The sequence below is a fragment of the Poecilia reticulata genome, linkage group LG9 (genome assembly GCF_000633615.1).
Source record: "Poecilia reticulata strain Guanapo linkage group LG9, Guppy_female_1.0+MT, whole genome shotgun sequence".
Lineage (NCBI taxonomy): Eukaryota > Metazoa > Chordata > Actinopteri > Cyprinodontiformes > Poeciliidae > Poecilia > Poecilia reticulata.
Window position 1 is genome coordinate 15,283,785 of NC_024339.1, and position 17,447 is coordinate 15,301,231.

The window sequence follows — 17,447 nt, forward strand, 5'->3', positions numbered from 1 at the left end:
AAATTTTTTTTTTTTCAAGTAAAGTCAAACATTCCATGAAATTAAATATGCTAGTATTTCGATTTAAGGTCTGAAAGTGAGGTTTGTCCCTTTAATGTTAGGACATTCACGTTTGACTCCATCAAAAATAACATTAGATCATTTTTGTTCTGAGGTAAAGAAAGGCAGCATGCCACATGGAAACACAGAGTTCTGTACATGTAAAATACCAGGGTGAGCTCATGGTGCGAGGCGTGGATCTGTAAAGTAGCGCGGTAAACAAAGGCACAAAGTCACTCATTTTCTGACAAGTCTGATCGGAGTGCAGTGATTCTCTCAGACGTGCTTTGAACCTGCAAACTTTGGCTGGTTTTACACAGACGGTAATAAGAGGTCCAACACAAGAAAAACAATTAGTAGAGTAACAGAAAGACCAACAAAATTAAGCAACAGCACAAAAACGTGATAGAAAAATAATAAAAGTAACAAAACTGGACAAAACGAAGCAAAAAAAAAAAAACATAGGTCAACAGTTTCCTGTTTTGAAAAACTTAAGTAAATGAGAAGTGAGATTTTCATTTTGGCTTTTTGCAGCACCTGACCAGCAGGAGAGGTTCAACCTCTGTCGGGTCCAGTACAAAGATCTGGTTCCACAGTAGGCATGGGTCGGCTAGTGGTATCAAGATATGCACAGGTTAAGAAAAAAAAAGGTTAAAAACTGATTACTGGAGCGAGAAGTCAGAGAAAGTGCTGGAGCAGATGGAATAACTCAGTTCTGTCCCTCTCCAACCTGTTGCTGTGTACTGCCAGTCAGCTAGCTGACAAAAGATTTCTCTGGTTGCAACAAACACTAAAATAAAACCTGATTTTTGTAGTGTGGAATGCAACTAATTAGCCCCAGAGCAGATAGCCTGACTAAGTTTACCCTGCAAAAACGTGTAAGCACATTTACTTGAAAATCCCTACTAATTTTTCATTCAACATTTCAGCAGGACTATTAATTGTTGTTTTTTTTTAATATGAAGAAAACAGATCATAATAATTTTTTTTGTGTTCGATTCTGGTTTATTACATTGAAATTGTAGTGTTTTTGCGTAAAGTTGTTCCATTATGCAAATTTACCGACCCATGCCTACTACCAAAAACTAACTCATGGAGCATTTCTCTCCAGCTTCAAGAAACAAAACCCACAATTCATTCATAAAACCATCTGTAAACAAAAACAAGAGTTACAGTAAGTGTTGGATTCACTGAAACAAGGAAAGGTTTCCCTCACAGTCCCTTTACAGTCATAAAACCCTGTAACAATAAGATCCATTGGGCTGTTCAGCTAAAGCAGAGACTAAAGTTAAAGTACAGCAGGCACTATAGTAACTCTGAAGCACAGCATGGTGCTGCTACATTTGCTTGTTGTACTAAGTTTGGCACACGAAGCCAGAGATTAAACACAAACAACGTAACAGTGAATGATAAACATTCAAGAAATACTAAAGCAAAACAGAAAAATTTAAAGAAACACAAAGGCAGCAAAAAACGGATCCTGCTGACGAAGCTGTAGTTGAGCTTTAAACAAAACGGATGGATAATAAAAGAGTGCGACTAGTTTTGAGTCATCAATTATTCAAGAATCCAAATACTTTTGTGGCTTAACTCTCAACGAATGAAGTGTACATCAATCTGCGGCTGAAAACGGTCCCAGCGCTGCGCTACTTATCTAAATCACAAATCTACCTTTGAAGGAAACAAACTACTAAAATTACTTTCCTCCCATTTCCTTTCCTTTTCACATAAAATGATTCCTATAATTCAGCTCTGCTTACACTAGATTCTCACGTAACAATATCACATTACAGAGCAAATGAACATAAAAAAGTATGAAACATAAATCATGATTTTTCTTTTCATGGCTTTTCTAAGCAGATACAGTCACGTCCTTATCTGTAACAGTCCTACCTATAAACCTGCTAACCTATGACTGATGATAATAATAAAAAAACTATAATGACTGATTGTGGTTATTTTCAATGGGAATATGTCAACAGGATGAGCACTGGGGAAGTAAACACGGATAAAGAAGATGGATTTTTCCTCTCCCAACAAAACCTCTCTTTCGTTAGAACAGTTTTACTCGAGGATTACAAAAATCAATAATTCAATACAGAACAGGGAGTAAACAGCCAGACCGTTAATGTGATTGGAGATATTTTTGTTGAGCTTTAAGCTAATAAAGAAAGAAAATGCTTTACTTTAACGAGAATTCTTCCTTTCTCTGTGTCTGAGCTAAATGAAGGAGATGACATTTCCTGGAAATCCTCCATCACCCTACTGAAATTCAAGAAACAGGCTTTACAAACATTATCTTTGTGTTGAAGCAACAAACCTGAACAGAAAATGACGATATATGTGTTTTAAAGAGAGGATGTGTAAAACACTAGCTAAAAAGGTCCCAGTTGCTTTTAGACCAATTTACAGCATGTCACTGTCCTTAAAGGAAAAAAATATATATACTTTCACAAAAAGTTGGCAAAATCCTGCAAAGTTTCAAGGTTGTGCTTTGGCTACTTTGAGTCAGAAATGATGAACAGAGAAAAATCTGAGTGTAATGTTTCTGATCCTGATTGTTCACTGCAAAAAACACAAAATCTTAAGAATTTTTTTTGTCCAGATATCTTGGTATACTTGAAATAAGTTAAAACTATCTTACAAGTAACTTTTCAGCAACATATAGGAGCTTGTTTTAAGTCAATAATTCCTTATTAATGATCAAAATATGCTAATTCCACTGGTCGATTATTTCACTTATAACATGGAAAAAATGTTTCCATGTTATGGAACTAGTCATTGTTCATCAATAGTAAGCAGTTACTTATTGAAAACAAGCTCCTATACATAGCTGAAAAGTTACTTGTAAGTTAGTTTAGTCTTATTTTAAGTGGACTAAGATATTTGATTGGAAACTAGATCAAAAATACTTGGTAAGTTTTGTATTTTTGCAGTGTTGCGACCACTTCAATACCAGAAGATTGCATTGTTATGGAACAGACCCTTAAAACCACAAATCTTCTATTCAGTCAAGAATAAAGACTAATGGAAAAAAAACAGATCTCATGTCTGTATATCTGCTCATTTAAAAAGTTGCAAGATAAACAATCAAGTCACCAAATAATGGCTAATGCAGATAAGCTTCTGCAGTGGTTGTGTAGTTAAATTGGCTCAGTTGATGTAACCTAAAGGCACAGAACTGGGCCAGGTGGAGACTCAAGTCGAACCATGAAACTAAAATATCCGGTATGTTATGACACTTTCAGTTTGCTTAATTAGAACCGTTAATGATTTGGTAATTAATTCATTCACAATCATAGAAACTTCAAAAGCTGCAGCGATAATAACCAACAATAAATATAAACATTAACAAAGTTTCCACCCCAACCATTCTGAAAACCATAACTCCACGGATCTCATTGTAATCCCGTGGAAAGTGTTCAGGTCGCAGCGGCTCTACAGAGGCAGGAGGAAGTTGGAGTTGGCCAACTTGCGCTCTTGCGCCGCGGGGACAGTCTCTCTCTGACGGATCGGTCTGTGGGAGTTCGGGTCCTGAAGCGGAGGAAAGTGCTGCCTGTAGCAGAGCCAGGCGAAGGCCAGGCCCAACATGGACCCGACTAACACATCTGTACGCAGGACGAGAACGACGAGTCAGGCTATAAATCACACTTTGCTTGTTTAATTCATAACTTCCTGATTTTGTCAATGATTCTCAAGTTAAGTCTGAACAGTCTGATCTGCTTCCTCTACAGCCTCTAAATGTTGAGATGTGGAGAAAAACTTTTTGTAAAAACCAGATCAGTGCATTTATCTTTGCTTATTGTAACTACCTTTAAGGGTTTATGCTTTTATTTTGGTAACTTTCTTGTTGAGGTAGCTATAGTTAACATAAAACTGAAAAAAAGGATTAAAAAAAAGCAACTTAATTTTAGCTTCAGTCGTTAAGGGAACAAAGGAACTGAGATTGAAATCTGTGATTTCTGTGTTAATGGAAAGGATTGCACTAATGTAATGGGCTGTGGATAATAATGGATGGTAAAAATAGCTGTAATTTTTATTTATTGTTGTCTAGCTCTTACGTAGGTTGATGACTATATGGACGACTTTAATAAAATAAATTGTTATTTAACTGTCACTTCTGGTTTTCTAAAAATTTACTGGATGCTACAAAAAATGTAAACCTTTTTTAATATTAAATATTGAATCATTTCTCATTTATGTTTCCCATTTAAAAAAAAAAAAAGTAAATACTGAAAATCAAGTCGTTCTAATTCATCTTTAGGCAGCTTGATTTGTCTCATTAGTATTATTTAAAAAAAGCAACAAAAAAAAAAAACAGCATTTTTTAAAATAAGGATGGTTGAAATCCATCTCAAATAATGAAACAAACACTTGATCATTTAAAAAGCTTAATTACATGTTCTAACTAAGACTGGACATTATAGCTGAAAAACATACCACAATATGCGTTTCATATAACTGAACTGATAATTATTGACTAGCTTTTTGTTTAAAATATCTGAAATACGGCCAAACTGGTGACATGATATTTCCTGTTTTATCCACAGTGTCATCTCCAGTTGTTGTACTCGTTTTTCTCCTTTCACTCCTTACCGTTGTATTTATCTACAATCCTTTTTTAAAAGGCTTAGTGTAATGTTATCCCCCCAAGTATCAGTTTCAGAAGCACATGTTGAAGTTATACTTTCTAGCCCGGAAACTCTGACCTTGCCAGTGGTGCTTGTAGTCGCAGGTTCTGGAAAGAGCGATAACAGCTGCGATGAGCAAAGGCGTGAGGAAGGCACATAGCCGCCATGCTCTGCCTTGGCCAGCCGGACTGAAGCAGCGCAGCTTTCCTGCGATGTACAGCGCTGTGAAACCCAAACCTGCAAAAGCAACTGAGGGGGAAAAAAAAGAGCAAGAAATGAGAAATGCCAGTTCTTTTGTTGGCATTTTGAGTAACCATGGCAACATAAAAAAAGGAAGCCAAATTCAAATCAAAACAAATTTTCTAACATCTTGTGTCAGACTCAAAACAGAGGTAGAAATTTGTCTCCCACAGAGGATTAATCACCATAGCAACAGAACACTGAGGAGGGCACAGGTGTGGAGAACTACACAGGAACACTTACTAGAGACAAGATGGCAGAAACGCAAAGGAGATAAGTTCCCTATGACTCATGAAACTTGATGCCCCTAAACTGACAACCACTTTGTGTGTGTCAAAGTAAGAGCAACACATACCCAACAAAATAAAAGCCTTCACATTTTTCTCAACAGGTATTTGGTGTTTGGGCATCATATGACTGGTTTAACCCAACCACTGTTACACAAGGGATTAGTGAGGCCTTTTAAAAGTAAGCTTATGGAAAAATACAAAATAAAAGCCTCAATATTTTTCTCATTTCACTTGTTAAGCAAGGCAAAAATGCTTATGTTTTTGAACAGTAACAATATTTGTTGTTAATCTGTTGCTAAGAGATGAGCGTGTTTTCTGGTAGCAAAGTGCCACGAAGTAAACTTCAGATTTTTACTATTGCAAAATTTACTAACTATAAGTTTCTTGTGTCTAAGCAGACAAGATTTTTACGTTTTTACTTTTGTGTTAAATGTCCGTTTTATATTTATCACCAATGACAAAAGAAAACAAAAAAAAACATTTTCACTTTTATGCAAAATTCACCAACAGCACAATTCTTGTTAAGGAGTAAGAAGTGCAAAATAAGGGTGTGTTCACACTGCAGCCTGAAGTGACTCAATTCCGATTTTTTGGCAATTCCGATTTTTTTTTGCCGGGGCCGTTCACACTGCCAGTAAATGCTACCTGTATGTGTTCTGCAGTGTAAACGGTCAAACGACCTGAAGTGTCCTGCATGCGCRGTAGAGGGCGCAGTAGCGTCAGCGTTCTCAGTGTTCTGCCAACCGCCATAAAAAGAAGAAGTGCTCAGTATTTGCGGAAGTAMACATGGAAGCTAACGGTGTAGCTTAGCTTACATATTTGAAGTTGTTGTCCGGCCGGAGCGGCATATTAACAACTTAATCCTCATATAGTCCGTCTTGGTTGTTGTTTTTCTTCCCACTTGCGCGTATCAGGAGCAGAATAGTGAGATTTGTTGAGAATCAGTGACGTTCAGTTCGGATGAATGCGACCTGGACGTTAGGTMACATTTGAATCGGATACGTATCGGATATGGGTCACATTCGGAAAAAGAATCTGACCTGTGCTGTTCACACTGTCATGAAAAGATCGGATACAGGTCGCATTACGTCAAAAAAAATCGGAATTGGGTCACTTCAGGCTGCAGTGTAAACGCACCCTATGTGGTATTTCAAAAAAAGCTGAAAAAATCTTATGTTTTTTGAACAATAACAATGTTTGTTGTTAATCTGTTGCTAAAAGACATGCAGGTTTTCTGGTAACAAAGTGCTATGAAGTAAACATCAGATTTTTTTACTTTTGTAAAAATTTACCAACTGTAAATTTCTTATGTCTAAGCATGTAAGCACTGCTTAAAAAATGCTTATGTTTTATAAACAATAATATTACTTATTAATTTGGTGTTAAGAGATGAGCTTATTTTTCTGGTAACGAACTGGCACAAAGTATAAATCAGATTTTTACTTTTGTGTTGAATGTCTTATAAAATATATACCATCAATGACAAAAAAAAACGATTTTCACTTTTATGCAAAATTCACTTGTTACATAGTAAGTACTGTAAGATGAGCAGTATTTCAAAAGAGCAGAGGAAATCATGTTTTTGAACAATAACATTATTTGTTGTTAATCTGTTGCTAAGAGACGCGCGTGTTTTCTGGTAACCAAGTGACACGGAGTAAACATTTGATTTTCACTTTTGTCAAAGTTTACCAACTGTAATTTCTTGTGCGTAAGCAGACAAGCAGCATTTCAAAAGAGCTTATGTTTCATAAATAATAATATTAGTTATTAATTTGGTGTTAAGAGGTGAGCGTTTTTTTCTTTTTTCTGGTAACAAAGTACCACGAAGTAAACATCAGATTTTTACTTTTGTAAAAGTAGAAATCAGAAGGCAGTGCATTAACATTAGCAGAAACATTAGCAGTGCACTGCGCCCCACTAGCAGCCTAACAGTAGCCTTTTCCCTAAAATAAGCTTTTCAGCTATTATTTCATCTATTAGCCATGTTTAGCACACTGAATGGAGGAAGTCAATGTAAGACAACATGCTAGAGAAGCCCTACATGCCACTGGTAGCATTGAGGTTAACATTAGCATTTTGGCCATTTTTAGCTTATACACTAATTTTAACTTACTGAATACGTTTCACACAACTATTTTGGGACCAGCTCAATCAAAATAGCCGCTTACAGGAGGAGTGTCCGCTGGGAAAGCTTTTTCGTCCCTCTATGACAACATCTGGGTCACCGCTGCAGCGCAGCTCCAAGTTCATCTGACCGTCTGGGAAACAGCGATAGAAGAAATCTGGCCTCGGCCTAAAGGGAATAAAACGAGAGGCGGGATGATGTTTTCATTGGCAGGCGAACTAAAAACTAAAAACAACTGCAAAACTTTGCATGATGTTGAGACGTTTTACCTGCCAACAACAAGTTTGATGACGTTGGTAAAAACTCCATTGAGTACCAGAGTCAGAGTCACAGCTGGAGGAAACAGAACTGAGTCATGAAAAACATACGTCACCTCAAACAAGGAATGAGTCAGGGACATGTTTGTAGGAGTTTATTTCTCACCCAGAGAGGCTTCTCTCAGATCGCCATGCTCAGACTTTCTCAACAGGTTAAAAACCAGGATTATAATCAGGGGGGTTAAAACAGCCACACCCTGAAAAGAGCAGCAGTCAGTTTTAGAAACTAAACATCATTCTGCAGGAATAAAACCTCTTCAACCATTATCATCTGGCTGAACTTTCAAAAACAGGTCAACCATGATGTTAAAAACAGGCAGAAAAAAACAAAATATAATTAAATTAACAATTTTTCCCACCTAAAAAACTGTCACCCATCAATAAAACAATATTGAAGGGTACAATTAATTGCACAATAAATTAAAATGAGCTGGATAATTTCGATTCCAATTAATATTTTTTGAAGGGCAATTTTGTTTATAGAGACGTCATAATACATTTTATTTATTTATGATTTTGGTTGTGTGAGATTTTTATTTCTGTTTTATTTGTGGTTTTTGGTTGATCTATTTTGGATTTATAAAATATATGTTCCAGTGCCCAGCGGGTTTTTTATGTTTACAATATTAAAGTTTATTAGTCTTTGAGAGGGCAGGTTTGCATTATGATGCCATTATCAATATATTACTTGAAAATGGACCTAAAACAACAATGTTGTATCACAATATTTTATGGTACAATTTATCAATAAAATTGTTGAATTTTTGTGTTTTGATTTTGTTTGTGTCTTAAGGTACTTTATTATGTCTTTTTGTAATGTCTGTAATAGCATGGTTTTATTGTAATGTTTGTGGTGTGGAACACAGGAAGATCCTTAAATAAATAACCAGAACCTTGTAAGCTTTGTTACAGGCCTACTGTCAATTAAATTCTAACTGGTTTACAGTAAAAAGAAAGATCACAAGGCGTTCAATTGAACAAGTAAAGGATAAAAATGTACAACACACTTCTGGGATTTGTGTTTATAAAAAATTTAGCACAACTTCACCATTATGCTCCGTTTTGTTTTGGTCCATCATAAAAAAATTCCAATAAAATCCATTTCAAGTTTGTGTTTGTAACTTTCTCATATGGACAAAAGTTCAAGGGTCATTACCACTTTACACCCCAATATAAAGTATATTTAGAGCAGCTTGTACTGTTCTAGAGCTCAGGGATACATACAAACATGAGAGAGGTTGGTACGTGGTCCGACTCCACGCGATGGAACTTGTACAGCCACATCTCCTCAGCCTGGATCTCCCGGTAGAAAGGAGGGAGCTGCTCCGTCACGCTAACAGAACCACAAACAACACCTGCGTCTCAAAAGACGGGTCCATAAAGCTGAACTGTAAACTACATTATGTCATCAATGGCTGTGATGTAAAAAAAAAAGGATAAAACTTACAGGAACACAAACAGAAGAGCAAACCGGATGGAGATTTCCGACAGGAAACCTTGCAGCAGTCTCCTCTTCATTTTGGTTCTTGGTTTGGACTTCAGTCAACAGCAAACATCATCCTGCCACTTCTTTACTAAACAAGGGTTAACAAAAGAGAAAAATACTCAAAAGGATTATATAGGAGATTATAGGAGATCATTACTAACTATTTAGTAACACTCTGAAACCAGATTATTATCATCTTAAATGAATATAAGATGGCATAAATTTTCAATATTTCGAGCACCACACTTCTGAGATAAAAACAATACAAATGAACTAAATAATACTGTTTCAATTCACTATTATATAATGTATTACCATTATTAGTAATGTCTTGTGACAGTATTTAACATTCTACACCAGGGACAAGGTAAACTAAAAAAACAAAATTGAATGTTTTGAAATGTCTCTTGTACACACGAGTTTTCTGGCATTTAGAAAATAGAAATAATTTTGGTCATTTTAACCAACCTAGAACAAGATTATTTTGGTCTGATGTCACTTCAGAAAATGAAAAAAAAAGTGTATGTATCTTTTTATTAGGTATATGAAAATATCAAATTTCAACTGTAAATAATGTTTTACAAATGTAGGCTTTTAATTAAACCTTAGGTTGCACTTTATTGCAAAACTATAGGTAAAAAAAAACTTTCAAAGTTTCTTAGAGTTTTTTCAGTAACTGATTTTAATCATTGAGAATTTCATTGAATTTCACTGAAACCTGAATAAGAAACTACAAAAACAAACAGTGCAGCAGACCTGTTTGAGCCATTTCCCACAGAGGCCCTAGACATAAGCTGGAAGTAATAAAACATGGCTTTGTTGTATAATATGGAGTTAATAAAAAGTGGTGTGGAGGAATGATAAAGTACATAAAGGTAGAAAGAGTTGGGGCAAAACAGAGGCTTCATTTTCATCGTTTGGAGATAAAAATAATCTTCTTTGAGATTTTTGTTAAATAAAAATCAACTCAGTGACAGACAGACAATTTACTTCGGCTTAAAACAATGCCTGTTTCCATTTTAGTTTCAACGTTTTTAAACTAAATGGAAAAATGTAAAGACAAAATAGAAACAAGACCTTTGGACTCAGTAGAAGATACTACAGATAATTTCAGATATTCACACCTCTTTAAACAATGATACTGTCATTGTAAATCTGACGGCCACACTTTGGCAGGCCCCGTAAAATTTCTGCAGGAATTTTCTAGTTGTAACTGTAGTTTAAAACCCTGCATCAGACAAATGATAATAACATCAGAAGTACAGTACACTGTAAACCATTCAGGTCACAGTAACCAGACTGCCCTAGTCTAACTAGGCAGGGTTTACTCCAGTGTATTATAAGCCTGGCAGGCCACCAGGCTTGATTTGTGCCCCCACCAGGCTAAGCATTGCTTATTTTTTAAAATTGTTTTTTACATGTTTGCATTTTTTAAGACTTTATAGCTGGTGTTCAGGTATTAATCTTCTAGTTTTTTAGTAACACATAATTATCACATGATGTTATCAAATTTCCTGTCAAGTTTAAACATTTTTTCACTCAAAAAACTACGGGCCACTGGATGAATGACTGCACCCAATCACCGGGCTTAGCAAGTTTTCTGGGGGAAATCTTGAACTAGGAGTGTCCACAATTGATCTGAAGTATATAGGCCTAGTCAAAGCATTTTTGATTGGTGTCAGACTCTAAAATACAAAAGCACAGCAGATCAGCAGCCACTGACAGCGTCTGCCAACCAATTAATGACAAAACTAAAATTTACCAACTATATTGCATGTATCAGTACAGTTTATTAAATTAGTAAAATTGTTTTAAAGCAGTTTAACATTTACCTGATATACAAATTAAAATCTCATAAAATGTTAGATACAACACTAAATATTTTAATAACCAAATGTTCTGCTTTCCCTTTGATTTTATTATAGACGTGATCACATCTGTTTACTGACTTACACACTGAAGCAGATCCAAATCAGCTTTTGGTAATATTCCTCACAGATTTTAGTTCATGTTGACTTAAAAATATCTCAGTGCTTTGATCGCACCAGGTTCTGACCCGCCCATCTCAGTGCTGCAGCTGCAATCCAGACTCATCAGGCCAGGCGTGTTTTCCCTAATTTGTTTTTGTCCTATTTTGGCGAGTCAAAGTCAATCAGCCAGAGTTTCTGGTTCGAAAAAATGAAAAGTGATTTCACAATAACAGACGCATCAAAGGGATGAAAATACTTTAAGCTTCTTGTATTTAAAACCAATAGTTGATCAATATTTCCATGGCTGATTGCAATTTTTGGAAATCAGAAATATTATGTTTTTTTGTTGTATTTGAACAGAAAGGTTTTTCAGTCTTTTTAATCTTTTTTGTTTTTGTTTTTAATAAACAGGAATCATAATTTAGCCCATTTCTGATGGAAAGTAGTATCACTGCACTACAAAACTGACATGCAAGAAGAGCTTGTTTATCTTTCTGTAGATGGTGATGGTGATTTGATTCCAGTTTAACCTGCTGGCTGTATGTTTTACATTTGGCCTTTCCCTCCGATGGCTTTTAAGCACTTATATAAAGAGTTATAATGATATTTAAGTACAGAAGAGATCCTTTGTTGTTAGTCTTAACTCTCTGCTCTTACTGGTTGAAAGCTTGCTGTTATTAATCCCGTTCCTGCTGCCCACATATTAATTTCCTTGGTTAACCTTTTGCCAATAAACAATTTTAAAAGAGTGGCAAAAACCAGATTATTTACTGGCTTGTCGATATTTTTATCTGCCTTTATGAAACACGTTACGACTTATTTACAGAAGTATTGTCGATAATGTGAATTGAATATGTTAAATCGTTGTCAGGAAGTGCATTTGGGATTTCTCAGCGGGCTTAGCAGTTTATTTACACTTATGAATAAAATATTTTACATTATACTCCGTCTTTCCTCGCTATCTAAAACTAAAATCTGACACAAAGGCCAACATGCTGCACCTGTAAACCCTCCACATCCAGGTGAGAGTGTCATTAAAAATATGTAGCTTAACTAAATACCTATTTAGGTAATTGTAAAATCAAACCAATCTTCAAATATAGAAACATCAAATAAATAGAAAAGTAGAAACAAATCTGTAATAAGCTAAGCTAGCATTTGTCAAACAACAATACATCCTTCATCTGATTCATTTCCGTGTTATCATTAAAGGAGCAGTGTCTCAGTTACTAACCTTAAACAGGCCGAAATTCATCTCTCCATACTTGATTTAACGCGTTAATTTAACACAAAACGAGCCTCAGCATCCCTCTTTTTCTGCAGCCACTGGAGATATTTGAGGAAACAGAGGTGTCACGGAAGAGGGTAGCTGCAAGTGAAGCTAACTGCTAAAACGGACACTTCCGGTTTGCAGTTTCACGATAAAAGTCCCAGAGCGAGGCAAACAATCATTTTTTGTCTTTTATTAATTATTATTATTATTATTATTATTATTATTATTATTATTATTATTATTATTATTATTATTATTATTATTATTATTATTATTAAGCTTATTAACAACAATAATGATAAGATAAGAAGATAAATATTATTGTTATGATTTCTTTACTTACTTTTAGTTTTTTTCTCCAGTTTCTTTGTTCAATAGAATCAGTAATCACTGTGAAAGTGYTTTTGTTGTTGTTGTAACAGGTACATTTCTGTCTTGAAATTCATTTTGGAATAGTACTTTTTAATGAGTTTTGTGACATCTGCATTATTAGAATTTTTTTTACAGTGAGATGTTATGATGACATAAACGCATTTATCATCTACAATTATTGTATTAGGTTTCAATTCTGTGTATTATTTTTTAATACATAAAATGACAAAAACAAGATAAAGATAAAAGCACTCTATAGCCACACAAATATATATTAAAAATGACTGTACCTTAATATATATCTTAACATTACCTACATCTACAAATAATTGATTAATTTCACTTAAATGAAACTAAACTTGTTTTAGAAAATATGCATGCATATTTTTTAATTTATATTTTTGGAGTTCTGCAAACCGGAAGTTTCAATATGGCCCAGTTTACGAGCTTTGACACGTGGATGCAAGAAGCCACGTCACGTTATAGCTCGCCATCTAGAGGTTACATCTACTCCAATTGAAAAATACATATTTATTATTTACTTATTTGTCACTTTTCATTTTGCACATCAAACACTTAAAATATATTGCAGTACCTGTAGGTATTAATCCTCTTGGATATTTTATCCTTTTTATTGTTTTAAAAATAATCATGATCAACAAAATTTGGGCTTTTTTGTCAAAAAAAAAAGACAAAAAACCGAATGTCAAAGTGAAAGTCGATTTCTACAAAATAATGACAAATCTAAATATTTGATTGCATATGTATTCACCCTATTAAACTATTTAGTAGATGCACCTTTGGAGTCTGTAGATCTCAACCATACTTGCAATTTTACTCCTTTATTAACTTTGTCAAATGTGATTGATTTGTAGAAGCAATAAAAGAGTAAAACATCCAAAGGGCTGAATATTTTTTAAAACATCAATAGATGAATGCTATATATTGCTACACAGACGGTTAAAAAGTGAAGCAGCAAGAAATGTTTCACTGAGACAGAGTACAGCTTTATTAAAGTCAAACTTCAGGCATGTCTGAACTCTTCAAACTCAACTTCAGAATGAAAAAGGACAGAATCAATATCTTCAAATAAAAAGACAGATCATGTACAAAAAGAAGAGTGTCTTCTCAACAGTCACACACATTTAGAAGCAGAATTTTACAGGCAAAAATAAAAATAAAAAAAAAGAACACACCACAGTAACATGAGTCTATGCAAATTCAATGCAAAGTATTTACAAGTTCCTCGACAATGTGTGTGTGGTATGCCGTAACACAGGTAGTTAACATGGCGGTGTGTGTTCATCCACGGTTTAATCGAAGCAACACCAAGAGAGATAGATATGACCCCCATCAGAGTTACTGTGAGCAGGTTTCCTACGAGTAAGAAGAGATGAAGAGTGCTTATGCAGGTGAAATTATTCATTTATTCCAACACTATTTGACAGGATGTCAGGTGAGACCTCAACAACAGACGGCCCAACATTGCACAAAAAAAAAAAGAAAAAAAAAAGACGTCACAGTGAACTGAAACTTTCCCTTTGACAAAGGGGACAGGGATCTTCGTAGATTTGAAACAAAAATCAGAGTTAAGGGTCACTTAAAGGAGAAAATAAAAACATAAAACCTAACGGAGAAACGATTAAAGCAGTAACACTTCAGCTGCGTCGGCTCAGCAGGGCAGGAGGCGACCAACTGGCACAAAGATGCGAGTGCGATCATGCGATCTACAGGTGCAAAGAAAAACAAAAATAAAGGCTGTTTGGGGTTTTATTTCCTTTCTTTTCTTTTTTTTTCTCTGTGCAATGTGGTGAAAATCAAAACAAAAGCAACAAATACAGTAAAACATTGGCATCGATTCGAATCCTCTGATGTTGGAAGCATGCACTCCAGCTCGACAACATTCACCATTACAACAAAAACAGAGGCTTCAGTGGGAATTATACAACCACAAAAACCAGAAGACATTCTCTCAAGCAACAAGGAGGCTTATGTGAGAAAAGCAAAGACATACAGAAGCATCAAGTTTTAAGTTCGCAAAGGAAAGTGCCTTAATGACGCATTAAAGAAGTACTATTAAAGCAAAAAAACAGAGCGTAAGAAATCCATCACTTTCAGCTCTTTGGATTAGTTTTACAATTAGCTCAACTCCAATGTGTAATTTTTCTGATTATTTGTCTGATTTGTAAAACGTTTGAGGTGAAAATGTAAAAACCTCTGGCACAACTGGAGTTAAAAAGAAATCTAATTATTTCCTTTTTTTTCCCCCTACATTCAACTACAAGTTTAATAGGGGAAAAGAAAGCTTAAACTACTGGAGAAGAGCAAAAATAGTCCTAAAAATAAATCTTTCAATGCAATTCATCCTGGTCTTAATTATGTGACTCGAGCAACATAAAAAAGGGGATTTCACGTATAATATTTTAGCCAATAACTGCTGAAAAGCTGCAACACCGGCCCTGCTGAAAAACAAAACAAAAGCAACAGCAAGTTTAAAGACACTTTAAAGGAAAGAACATGGCAACATTGGCACTTTTTCACCCTGTGACCCCCAAAAATGTCTTCCATGTGCAAAAACAAAAGAAGAAAAGCAGACATGATTACAGAAAATTCTCTCATCCCGCCATGATTACATTTATCTGCAACAAAAAAACCTCGCATTTCAATACCAAACTGCGTTAAAACACCGATTACAGTGAGTCATAATACAGGCCGACAAGCAGCTGCTGTCACCAAATGTGGAATCATTACACCAAATGTAAGAAAATGGTTAGATACAGGCATAAAACGTAAAACTCCCCGTGTGTGTGTGTTTTTTATCTCATTATTTCATCATCTATGTTCGTTACACCTTGGTGAGGAGGGAGACGAGTTACTGCACTGGTGTTTGGAAAAAAGAAATCTGTATAAAATGCGGTGCAATAAATACAAAAACTTTAGTTCTGACTTGATGAGCAATTTAAAAACACTGTACAGAAGTTTGTGTTTGTACATCATACTGGACGGGGTTGTTGTCACACCATTTCTTCCTGGAAAACAAAAAGAAGTGCCTCTGGAGGATTTTTTTCTCTCGTTTAAACTAAAAGCTGGGGTGGCAGTTTATTCCTATTTGGGCCGCCCTCTGTCCAAAACAACAAAATAAACTCCTAGCAATTAGGCCACTTTTGTTTAAAAAGAAAGGAGAAGGAGACCTAGCATTCACAATGTTTAAAACTAAGTGGCAAAAACAGTCACAACACAGATTAAACTCCAATGTTATAACAAGAAGAGGTATCTGTTTTTTGAAATACTTGTCCTGTCCGTGTATTTCTGTGTCTGCCCGTGTGAAAGTGCTTTTCATAGGTTTGGCAAAAACATAAAAAGAAACGCCGTCACAGTACACGGGTGAAATGAAACAACTGAAATGAGCCGCAACCCTCTGCAGCGTGCTGAAAATTAAAACTTAAGGCTTATTAACAATACTTGAAACACAGCACCTGTGATCACAAGCTGGGCCCCCCCCCCATCCATTTACTATACAGGTAACGGGAATTAAGTAAAGGATGCGTGAGAATGTTTAAAAAAAATTCCCAAAAAACCAGGAAGTTCTCCTTCCAGACGCGACAGAAGAGCCTCCGCCGTCCTGATTTTTAAGTACTTTACAATATGGTGAGCCAATTATGTACACAATGGCGAGTGGGACTGGCAATATGAAATCACAAGTACTTCTGTAATGTCATACCATTACACTATATACCATTATATTTCACCTTAATAGGACTATTTTCACAAAGAGGTCTGCGTAATGTTCAACACCGAAACAAACAAACGTAATACACCACTCACYGAGATGAAGTGAGAGAAATCTGTCTGTAAACATTAACAAACATAGATACTGTATATAATTATATTCATCTATACCCCATAAGTATATTAAAAAGCATGTTCAAGGAAGATTGGAATGTAGTGTGGTCCTGGAAAACAAAATCAAACAAAAACAAAAACAAAAAAAAAAAGTAAAATTGCACAAATTTGGTCATTTTTCCGAGTTCTTTTTCCACGAGAAAGAAGAAGAAGGGTGGCGGATTGTGTCGGAGGCGATGAAGAAGAGCTGCCTCGTCTACGTCGTTTACAGCAGGTAAACGGGGGAGGAGAGAGGCACGGCGGGTGGAGAGGTTCGACGTAGCACCTCCCCCCTCCTCCTCTTCCTCCTCTCAAAACCTTTGAGATCTTCAGAGCGCCGAAGCACAGCAACACTTACAGGACTGTGGAAAAAGTGTTCACCTCCTTACAGGTTTCTCTTGTTTTTCAGTCACATTTAAATGTTTCAGATCAAATAATTTTTAATATCAGAGCTAAATAATCTAACTGAACACAAAAAGCTGCATTCAAAGGATGATATTTACAGAGGAGAGGAAAGGCTGCTCACAACATCCTGAGTCTGTGTAAAGACGTACCTGTCTACACCTAATAAATCATTAATTAACAGGAAATTAATCCCAGGTGATCAGCAGTTTAAGAGATTAAAATATCTCAAAAACTATCTTATCGGTCACTGATCAGTCTGGTAATGGTTACAATAATATTTCTAAGGATTTTAGATTCACTGTAAAAACACCCAAGGATTTCTGGTTTCTAGTGAAAATATCTTATTGCACTTGAATTAAGACCAATTTAACTTGTCAAGAAATGGAAGCTTGTTTTAAGTAAATAATTCCTTGA

The 17,447-nt window shown here is 35.4% G+C and overlaps 1 protein-coding gene across 2 annotated transcripts; it reads right to left on the minus strand.

Moving 5' to 3' along the window:
• Positions 1-3: 3 nt before the first annotated feature.
• plpp5 (phospholipid phosphatase 5) lies at positions 4-12,486 on the minus strand. Of its 2 annotated transcripts, none has more exons than XM_008418169.2 (8): positions 12,336-12,486; positions 9,093-9,214; positions 8,870-8,978; positions 7,752-7,842; positions 7,598-7,661; positions 7,372-7,496; positions 4,749-4,919; positions 4-3,647 (listed from the first exon to the last, which is right to left on the minus strand). In XM_008418169.2, the coding sequence occupies exons 2-8, from the start codon at positions 9,161-9,163 to the stop codon at positions 3,478-3,480; spliced, it is 801 nt and encodes a 266-aa protein (XP_008416391.1). In that variant the 5' UTR covers positions 9,164-9,214; positions 12,336-12,486; the 3' UTR covers positions 4-3,477. The 2 variants fall into 2 exon arrangements, with proteins under 2 accessions (XP_008416391.1, XP_008416390.1); XM_008418168.2 differs by having other exon boundaries at positions 9,093-9,219.
• Positions 12,487-17,447: the final 4,961 nt, after the last annotated feature.